General features: G+C 38.6%; 1 protein-coding gene across 1 annotated transcript in view; it reads left to right on the top strand.

The window, feature by feature from the left end:
* LOC129770092 (retinal homeobox protein Rax) overlaps positions 1-11674 on the top strand; it is a 37685-nt gene that overhangs the window by 11568 nt on the left and 14443 nt on the right. Inside the window, exons 2-3 of the mRNA XM_055772720.1 lie at positions 2869-3022; positions 3104-3233. Of these exons, the coding sequence (XP_055628695.1) occupies positions 2869-3022; positions 3104-3233 (284 nt within the window). The remainder of the gene's footprint in view (positions 1-2868; positions 3023-3103; positions 3234-11674) is intronic.

Raw genomic sequence — 11674 nt, 5'->3', positions numbered from 1 at the left:
AACAAAAGCAAAATTCCTTAACGTATTTGTGGTACTCTACATAAATACTAGTAAAGTGGATTAAATGAACCAACTGTAGCATTTTAAGAGTCTTGTGTTTCGGCTTTTGAGAATTATATCCGCCTTATATGAACATATCCACCAATTCCATGAAAAAAGATATACCGAATAAAAATATGCCCAGATTTTGATCCAACATAGTATATTCGTACCTTCACAAAACCTTTCAGGTTTTTTATTCAGATGTTAGGCTGTATAATTCAAAAATAAACTCATTTTTGTAAACCTTTTCATCGCTCAACCGATCTGTGAATTCTTAAATGCAAACTAAAGGTATATTAGTAAACTTTTAATGTAAAAAATAATATGACATAGGATTACCGAACGCTTATTCGCTTTCGAGATGCAATATGCTGATGCATTTTTATGCCAATTTTTAAAACCTATTTTTTTTAAATTTGTAACTAAATACCAAACCGCTCTATTCATTTTCGATATTTTTACAACAAACGAAGGGAATTTTTTAGAAAAATGCGTATTTGTAGTTTGACACCTCGACAACTATAAAAACGAACATTATTGAAGCATTCGATTGAGACAAATACATTTATTTGGGCTATACGTTTGCTTCTCTTCTTTGTCTTCTTCTTCTTTGTCTTTTCGGGATGAAAATAGAGTCATTGATTTCTACAAAGAACCAGGGCCTTACAAAATCACTTTCATTGACAAATCGTCAATCAATAATAAATCTACTGCATTTCGAGTTGCACCTTATTCACGCTGGATAAATATAACACGGCTCTCTTTTCAAGCTCAATAAAGAAATTTACATCTCTCTACCTTCGTACGCGCTTCTTTCGCTTCATCGTTCATTTCTCTCATTCTTTACACTTAAGCGATCCAATCGTCATTTTGAGAGCGAATTGGAGCAATTTTTTGATCGAGCTGTATATATTCAAATAAAAATTTCGTTGTTGTATTCGAAACGTATTCACTGAAATAAATGGGAACGGTAAGGTAAAGGTTATGCAGTGGGTCCGCTTGATTAATTAACGTGGTAATCGTGTTTGCTATGCCCTCCTATGCTATTTTCATGCCACTTTTTGTTGGTAGACAGTCCGAGACAATCCATGTTGGTGAAATGAAAACTATTAAGCTATCGATTGAATAGCTTCGAGCGTCCTCTCACATGCGAAATGAAACACTTAGACGATGACGGTAATGAATGTAGCCCATTAGTGCAGTTTTAATCGTCAATTAAATGTTACAATTCGCGTAGAGAATGTGTTGATTTTACTTCAACCCGATAAACTAATATCAATCGAGAATGATTCTGCCTGAAGTGGAAGGAGCAAGCAAACAAATCATTCTGATCGCTTAGTTCCGAAAAGGACAATCCCAATTTAAACTCAGATTGAGTTGATACATTGAGTCAGATTAAAACGTTTTGAGCACAATACCAATGCTAAGAAGATTTGTTGACGAGTCGAGTTTTTATATTTTTGCATGTCTTTGAATTTCAGATCATGTCGCTATCAAAATCGTTGGGAGTTGAAAATAACTTCCATAGCATATAAAATTTATTATTACGACTGAGATGAATAACGACGTGATAGCCACATTAATGTGTATTTTCAATTGTATTTTTTAAAAATAGTCTTGTTCAACTGGTCAATGGGGGTCTCCGTAGCCACATTGGTTGCGCGTTCGCTTAGAAAGCGATTGATCGTGAGTTCAAAACTCAGGACCCTCATTGACCATCTTTGTGTTGTTACAGAATAGCTAGTCCACGCAACAATCATCAGCGATGGAGATCGATCCACGGTCGAAATAAGATCGATTCATCCATACAACTGCTCTGCTCTGCCAGACACATCGGGCTACTGTTCTATAAATAACTCAACAATGATCAAACAACTGTCTCCGCTGTCCGGTGGTCCAACTGGATAATGGAAGAACAGAAAGAACACCCTTACGCCTAAATGGCTACTGTGTGAATGTACCATATGTAATGGTATAGAAGGAATACTGGCGAATGGCAACTGTGTAATGTGCTAATTATAGATATGATAACCATGTGACATGTACACGATTAAAATTCGGCTCTGTTGCAGTTAAAATGCTAATGAGCCTTAAATAAATAAATGGGATAAAAAAAAAACTGGTCAATCATTTGAAAAATAAATTTTTCCAAACAAAAAAAACAGAATTCAATCATCACTCTTTTCCCAATCGCAGTTCCATTCTGAACCCGTCTATGAACATTCAAAAACTAAATAAAATCATCTCTTCAAAATGTTTGTTAAAAGAGCATTAATCCAACTGCTGTCCCGCGAAATAACAACTCGCATGCTACAAGTACCAGTCGGGCCAACGAGGATATATTTTTCCCGAATCTCGAAAAGTCCCTGTCATCGTCGAGGACGACGACCAGTGCGATTATTATTTAATTGGCGTGTGCATCGGTATATGCTCATCGGTGACGCGGGCCACGTTTCAATCGCGCCGGGAAAGCGGATAACGATAGAATTTTTATAGATTTGAGGAATTATTTTTGATCTCTTCACTGGTGCTCCTCTCGTGAAACGCTTTCAGCCCTTTTAATTCGAGTATGTGCGTTGCAGAGAAACAGAAAAAAATCCCGAATCGTATGTTTCCGAGCCGCGGAACGAGTAGAGAATAAAACCGATTTTGCATCAATTTGGCGCTTGGAAATTTTTGCGAGTCAAAATTGACAGGAAACGCCGTAAGCTTTTGGGGGCTTTTTTTTGCCCTTCCTCTCTTGAGTGGGAACATGTTTTTTCGGGGCTTCGCCCAGTGGATTGGTTTTAGTTGATTTTTGTTATCTATTTTTTTGTTGCATTGCAGATCACGATAATTCCTTGAAGCGGGAAGATTCCCCGGTGGATTCGCACAAAAATGGCGTAGACGTGGACAACGACGATGAGATGCCAATTATGGGCGAACTGGACGGCATCGATGGCGATCCGAATGATATGAACCGTCCGAGGAAGATTCGACGGTATAGTTTTTGCTCTTCCGTGAACGCATTCTCGATTGTCGTTTAATCACTCCATGGTTTTTTTTTTCATCTCTCCGACAGATCCCGGACAACGTTTACAACTTTTCAATTGCATCAACTGGAGCGAGCATTCGAGAAAACCCAATATCCGGACGTGTTCACCCGGGAAGAGCTGGCTATGCGACTGGATTTGAGCGAAGCGAGAGTTCAGGCAAGTTTCTATTTCATTTTCTTGACGATTCATTGTCGCCTGGAGATCTGTGCGTCATCATGCAAATTTATTATGGAATCCAAAATTACCTGACCAACGAGCTCAACGAGGTCAAATTCTGCGCTTATCGTCACCTGAAAATCAAATTATACAACGCTCATAATGCGATTAGAACTGACGGCTTTTGAGCCCCCAATCAGCCACCGGTTCCAATGCCGCCGGCAAAGTATTCAAATTAGTCGAACAATATTAACGACTTGGGTCTTAACGATAACTGGCACCGGGCGTAACACAGTTAGCAACTTTTGGGTCTTATGTTGTACACGTAACACCAGTAGCAGTACAAAAGCGGGGGCGCGTGTGGCGAGCTAAACGGGATCACAATTAATAATTCACCGCAACGGCTACGATAGGTTACTGGAAGAATTTTATTAGTTCCTCATTTGCTCGCTTTATCGAATATTCACGTCCCCTTACCACCAAACGGTTTGCCTTTTGGTAGACGTCTAATCGTTGCGTAATTACGGATCTCTTCCGGCACGCTTGATAGGATCGATTAGGAGTGTTTGCTTAGGATGATGGGGAATCAAACAGAGCAGTCGATAATATCGGTTGGCTCTTCGAAGGGGGGAAGACCTTTCCCGACTCCACTCAGGCTCAACGCTCGTTTCCTTGCTTGGCCGGCGGTACCAATCGGCTTCGTGATGTGTGTATTAATACGATATATTATTATATTAAAAGCAGATTTTGCCAGGGTTTGTTTGAGTATCCCTTTTTGCTGGTTAGATGGATGTCGGTGGTTTACTGGGAGGGGAGACTAGAGATTTTTTTTCCTTTTCTGTCGATGGTACTCATGGTGGATGGGTTGTTTTCTCCTCGGTCGACCACCATCTTTAACCTCTAACGGTCACGGCGAATGAAATTATCCACACTTCTGACTGACCAGAACTGGAATGCTACCAATATCACGGTAGACATACCTTGAATACTCGATTTTTTTGGGAAAATTTTATATCAGTTTATTGTGGGACTGGATGTCGGTACTTTATTAGGTGGCAGTTGTTCAAATTTCACGCTTCTTCAAGCCTCCAGCACATTGTCAAAAGTTGAAAACTGCTATTGAGATGCAAGAGAGCGTCGCGATTTATGACTATGATATGATGAATATGAAGATTTACGACGCAACGACTTCAAGTTGATCGTAATCTGTTACTGAATGCCCCAAGGATTGAGCTTAAAGTAGATAAGCAAACCGGTAAAGTTCCGAATGATTTATATTAGTACTCTGTTCTTATTACCTTTTCATCAAATCTAGTTCATTAATTTTATTTGGACTACATATTAAGTCTCATTTTACGGAATTCGCTTTTCATTTTTTTCTTGTAAAACCAGAGCTCCTGAAGCATTGTATGGAAATATTGTAATCACGACCTGTAAAATAACTACCTGACTGACATTTAGTTGCCGCTTGGGGATGAACTGCTGAATCATTTCGGAACTTAATTCTGACACTCTAAAATTTAGTACCACATGCTCACATTTTTAATTTGTGAATGTTTGTTTGATGAATCTTAAAAACAGTAAAGATGTTTCATTCCATGTTTATCAATTCATCGTTTCGTGATGAACAATTTTATGTTTTCAATTCAACCCAACTGAAATTAACTCAACCAAACAACCTTAAATGCAAAACAACTCAGGAATGTCGTGAAGACGTAGTTCTATCTCCGTATTTTCGTGGAATGTACGTTGATAGTTTTCATAATTTACATTGACATAAGAGCAACAATCTTGAGAATGGAGGAGTATTGAATAATTTGACAGTAAACCTACCAGGTGCGGTTAAATAACCTTTTTCCAAATTTCATTTATATATTCTTGTACACAACGTTAGTGTATCGACTTCTCCTGTCAGATGCATAATCATCCCATTTTTTTAATAGTCTCAATTATTGTTTTGATATTCATTGTTTACTTTCCGTTTTTTGTTTTCAATTCCTACGTGATAAAATAAAGTTGATTATCTTCTGAATCGGTCTTTTGGTCTTTTTTTGGAATTTAAAATTGTTATTTATTGTTAAAATTGTTATTTTCGCAGTTCAATTTACTGTTTTCCCTCACAATGGGTCGTATGTTTCACAAAAAAAGCCTTGTCCAACGTGATCGACACTATGAACGTTTTTGTGGTGCGGGTGAAATGGAAATATGATGGGGATAAGACGCACTAGTGATGTGGTATGCGAAGCGTTAACATTAATCATTTGACAGATCAACTCTCCTTTACCAACTTTTCACTGTCCGTCTTACCACCACTGGAAGCTGTCCGTTGTACCTCGTCAGTACAAATATTTTAAACATTCGCCATTTTTCATTTTCTAATGAATTTACCTATTCGATGTATTCCCATTATTAGCTTATCTAGTATCAGAACAACCAATGAATCGATTTTTAAAAATTAAACCGCTTAAAATGTTTAATATCGAAGTCGTGCAAATTACATCCGCTCGTACAATGTTTTATTTAGTTGTTGTACACAGCCTCCATTTTTGACAAATTTTCAATATTACATAATATTGAAAATGTTATAGAGAGAAAAAATTCTCATCGACATAAATATGACATTCATTAGTTGACTGCTCAAATTACTGCGTATATGTTTTAGCTCCACTGTCCGTCTTACCCTCAGTTTCCCTACACGTAATGTTGATAAGTTTAGTTTTATTATAAAAAATAAATCGTCCTGTCCAATTGATCTATGGATGCGCATACAAGAAAAAAGTTCTAACTCTCTCGAAGCATACGATAAATAATTTATAGTAATTTATAGTATACGAAATAAACATTCTTCTGATGAAAAAAATTGTTGTACCAAAAGGTATCGTTGGTATTCTCTCCTTCCATGGACACGCGTATGAAACATTCCCAACTGGATTCTGATTATACTCTTGAGTATAATGAGTATAATAGGTAATAATTCCGTACACATATGATACATATTCAATACGGGCCTTACAAATTCACTCTAACTGACACATAGGGCCCCTATATAAAACTTGCTGCATTTCAAGTTACAACTAATTCACGGTGAGACAATATATTTCTGCTCTCTTTTCATTCTCAATGAATAAAATATCGCTTCTCTTTCGTGCACTCTCTCTCTTTTCGCTTCACCTTCATTCGTTTCATTCGTCACACTGAAGCGAAGTCTCCAAGTCATCATGTTCAGAGTGAATCGAAACATTTATCGAGTAGTTCAGTTTTAAAATCAACGCTGTATTCCAACCGTGCTCACTGAAACTAATGCAAACGGCGAGATGAGATGTTGTGCAATAGACCAGCAGGAATAATCAATTTCCGGCACCGCTAATATAGTGCTAAGCGTGACTGCTATATGACTCCTATGTGTCTTCCATTACCACATTTTCGGAAAACGGTCCAGGACCAGGTCCATGTTAATCAAATGAAACTCTCAATTGAATAGCCATAAGTGTTCCATTTCGTATGCGAAATGAAACACTTTGACGATGATAATGAATATAGCCCATTCCGAGCAGCTTCAATCGTCAATGAAATCTCCAGTATGCGTGGAGAATGTATCGATTTCACTTCACCCCGATATACTGAAATGAATCAATCGAAAATGAAATGAATCATTTCTGTTTCGAAAACGACAAGCCCTAGTAACTATCTTCTGATTTTTGAGAGATACATTGTAATTTATGTCCAGTTCGTTGACCATAAAATCTTGGAAAAAAATGAAGCAATAAACAACAAAACAATTTGCCTCATAAAGAGCTAAACAGTTTATCAGACTTTTTTAACCTAACACCGAATGTTCATTTTTTTTTGCATGAAATAAACATTATTCGTTCTTTTAATTATGTCACTTTGATCGCCACAGACTCAATCAACACTCGAACCCACATACACAGTTTCACTCGTTTCCGAAAAGCAGCGAAGTCGATGAGTCGAGGTGTTCTCGTTCTCGTTGACTCACAGATAATCCCTGCGGTCAATTAGTGATCTAAGCTCGTGTTCTGTGTCGTCCTGAGTTTCGAGATTATGATCGATTGGAAAAAATCACTACTTAGTCATTCATGATTGCTAGCGATCATGACCATCCAGCTAGCGACTTGATCTTTACGGATCAATTTTCAAAATGACGTAGGGATCGTTTCACTAATCGAACTAATCGAAAGAATCGATCTTTGTTGAAGCGATCTTTGAAGAATCAAATGCTTTTTTTTCCAATTTATTGCTTGTTCTATATAAGTGTTTCACATTTCTATTCAAATATTGAAGGCATTTTGTTTTGATTCTCAGACCTTCATCACAGAAAACTAAAAACATGCAAAAACTGTAATTTCCAGGGCATTCATCTTGTACCATCAAAAAATTATTTAATTCAACAAATTAATTGAAAATTATTATTAGAAATTCAACAACTGATATTCATTCAGAACTCCGCTGACAATAATCCCATAAAATCCAGCCGTGTAATTAGTCTGGGATTCAGTCGAAATCTTAGTAGTAGTCCCAGTTCCAGAAAAGAATGCTTCCGCTGGACCAGATGTTGCCATTAATATAACCTCTGATCGCTTGTTTTGTAATGACCAAACATACAAAACTGGTTCTCCTAAATTTACGACCGCTAATTTGACAGCCTTAAGGGACCCAATGTTTATGAAATTTGTCTGGAATATGTTCACTGAAAAATAAATTTACAAAAAAAAAAAAATACTTCGACTAAAAAGATCGGTGAGATCGAGTACAAAAGATGGATTTTTAAAATTTTTCGTAGTGCATAGAATCGATCCAAAAAATCGAAAATCGGAAAGGAAAAGATCGATCTTCTAAATGTAGATTCAGGACCACCCAATCCTAGACTGGACGGCAGAACGGCTTTCCGGTATTTTGATATTTCCAAAAACCGAGTTGTTTAGTTTGATTTTTCATAATGGTCTGGTCTTTTTCAAGGCTGAAGGCAAATGTACTAAGAAAGCTTGAAACCTCTATAATACAAAACAATATTATCACTCCGATAGAGGCAAACACACTCCTGAATTCACAAAAGCTCCCTTCAGCCAAAATAAATATATAATAAATTTTTAGAATGCATCGAAATTTCTACTTTTAAACTCTTTAGTCGAATGTTTTAGTGGCCCTGAAAAGGACCGATGGGTTTGCGTTGTTTGAACAAGCAGCTGAAGATGGTTGATTCATGATTCATTCCTCTTCTCGCGAGTATGCATCGCGACATTCTTCTCGTACTACAGACAGTGTGTCTCCAGATGATTATATATTTGTCTCCCTCTACCGTTATCTATTTAATAACGCATAAAATCAACAATTCGTACAATCTCCACGGTATGAAAAACAACGTACATTCTATTTAACATTTCTCTACTGGTTTGATGCTGCTCTACACTATGCTTGCTTCTTGCATATTCTGGAGATGCATTCTGTGGCGAAAAATATTGTTCAACACAGTAGAAAATAGAAAATAATGTTGGCCAGTGCGAGCACAATATTTAGAGAACTTTCACTGACAGCCAACGACATACATCGACAAATTTTGACTAAGGTGGTCTTTCAAGCAGATTTATAGATTTTTTGAGATTGTTTGTGAGTTTGCTTTCGAAGCAGTTTGGTGCTATGGAATCAAGTTTTTGGATCAATAATTAATCAGCATTACTAGTCTTCCGAATGAAGTGATTGGCATACCACTTTGTTCAACTGACAAGGAGGTATTAACGCTCGAAACTTTGCACCTCAAACGAAACGCTCTCATTTTAGAAATTTTAAACATACACATGATTTTTTAAGTTTTCGTGACAAAATGTTTAAGGGGCAGACGGGCCTACCAGAAGGGGCCGCAGTTGAGTATAGCTGTGTTCTATGAATGCAATGCAGATACAAAATCATAAGTCATGATCATAGGATGTACTTGATAAGATCACAATTGTTCCTGAGTTTCTAAAGGGTGGAACGATCAAAATTTGATCAACTTGATTTGAGCTTGATGTATTTCTTTTGTGTTTTAAGTTTCAAGTTAACTTCAAAAAACTTTAACACTTCTTATTCTGTATTCTGTGAGCGGAACAAATCTTCTATTTTGATTTTGACGATTTCTTTTCATTCTACAAAGTGGTGTCCAAGCAGCAAGAGCAACGAATGGAAAAATTGTTCAAATTAAAAAAAAAAGTTTTCCCACTATCAGCTGAATGTGTTATCGTGCAAATTTTCCAATGCTGGTACACATTCCGAAACCCAGCACCAAACGACGAACCATAAGTTGTTCCCGAATAAGAGCGCCTAAATTGTATTCAATTATGTCATCCAGAGCCCACACACACTCACGCACGCAGCATCGTTTCTGCGCGGGCGCGGGTGAGTACTTCCGAGAGCGACAATTATTGCCCTAATTAAATCATGCCATTAGTCGCCCACCAATCCATCGCTACAGAGAAGATTGGGGAGTCTGATTGTGGTAGCAGAAGGAGGAAGAAAAAAATAACCGCTCCATGTAACGCTTACTGCCGCGGCTTGGCAGTGCCAAGCATCAATTGCAATTACGGGCAATTAAATATAGGTTTTCCAGTTTCGCTCTCACAGCGTCCTTCGAAGCAAGTGACAATACAATCAGCGAGCGTGTCCTGAGCGAGTGGTGGGGTGGAAAATGACGCAAATTTACTTGGCTAATTTTCTCATTTCGGATTTCCTGCTTCAGCTTTCTCCCTCGCTCTCTCGCTCTTGGAAGGGAAATTACCGAAATGCATTACGAACATGAACATGCGACCAGATTGATACATCACCGCATCGAACGACGACGACATCCAGCTCTCAGTCAGCTGCTAGTTGATTCCTACTACTAGGTACATGCGATCCACCCTTAACTGCCATTTAACTGCAGCCAGTTACGACGCAAAGCCTTCAGCACTTCAGATGGGAACAATAGATAATCGCCTGTTTTTGTTAGGCTCGAACAGGGGGAAAAGTGTGTGCGCGCTCTCATCCCCCATACTCTATTCCAACGCCGATTGCCTGTAACAAAATATCGCTTTTGTAATCGCGTGCACACACCAAACAGCGTCAACAAATCGAGGCAATCCCACGCGGGGAAGCGATTCAGAAATCAAACGATGTCAATTAGATCGGATTTAAGGCGGCTCGCACACCGGAGCAATGAGCAACTAGCAACTGTCAACATGCAATAAGCAATATTATCACCAATGGATTTTTCCATTTAATCTTTGTTGATCTCGCACACCGACGCAATACGATATCGCTGTCGCCTTTACAGAGCAACACATGTCGCTAGCAACACGGCGTGTCGGTTGAATAGCAACTTATCGCTCATATTTTGACAAGTTTCGTACATTAAGGCGATTGTTTGCATAATGTCAGGGGTTTTTATTGCTCTGGTATGCGAAGAACAACAAAATATGTTTCCTGTTGCATATTGTGTACTGCAGTTTGCTAGTTGCTTATTGCTGCGGTGTGCGAGCCGCCTAATGAGCTTAAAATGTGTTGCACTTCCCCGGCTTGATATAAAACACAACTCACCAAACGGTCTGTCGTCCGTTATCCTTGTCCAAAAAAGTGTGAAACTCAAACATGACCGACCGCTCGGAGCGATACGACCTCGAGTCATCTGACCTCGATATAGATACGTATATGCCCGGGCGAGGCGTAATCCTTTTTTAATATCTCCCGCTCTTATACTGATCGAGAGATGCAGATATGTGGCACTCATCACGATAAAGAGTTTGAAAGTTTGTTTGAAGTGGTTTGCTGCGGGAGGGACGCGGACAGGAGGAGGAGATGAAATTTCAATTACCGAAATTAATTTAATCCTCAATCCTATTTTTAAGGTGAGTTTGGTTATAATAAATTGCTCGCACGAGAATGCGGGGCGAAGCCAAGAGGGTGGAGTTTTCTTCCCGTTTTCGGTTCGTCTCGCTCTCGGTCTCACATCAGGTCACCCAGCTCTCCAGCTTCGTACGGTGGAGAAGCCCGGAGAAGATGAGCGAAAAGACAAACAGTATAATAGTCAATTTGGACCGTCCCTCTTTTTTTGTTGGATTCGGTTGAGTGTGGAACATTGGAGAGCGCGTGTGTGTAAGAGGTTCTGTGTGTAGAGGAGATGCTGCTTCGAATTGAATTATTATTCGAACCATGGTTCGTGTTGGGGCGAAGGAAAGCGTTGAACTGTATGTAAATTTACTTCAATCAATACTAACGCAACAACCGGAGGTAGTTGAATCATCATAAATCCAGAGAACTGAAAGTTTCGCATGACACCACAGAACATCGAAAAGCAAATTTAGAGCAATTCCAAAACTAGCCGGAAAACAACCTATTTTGACCAGACACTATTCGATTTGTTTAAAACCTTGTACATAGGATGGCTGCTTCCCAAAATTACAATTGGTCATATG

This window comes from Toxorhynchites rutilus, chromosome 2 (assembly GCF_029784135.1).
Source record: "Toxorhynchites rutilus septentrionalis strain SRP chromosome 2, ASM2978413v1, whole genome shotgun sequence".
In the NCBI taxonomy this organism is placed as follows: domain Eukaryota; kingdom Metazoa; phylum Arthropoda; class Insecta; order Diptera; family Culicidae; genus Toxorhynchites; species Toxorhynchites rutilus.
This window is presented reverse-complemented; position numbering and strand designations above follow the sequence as displayed.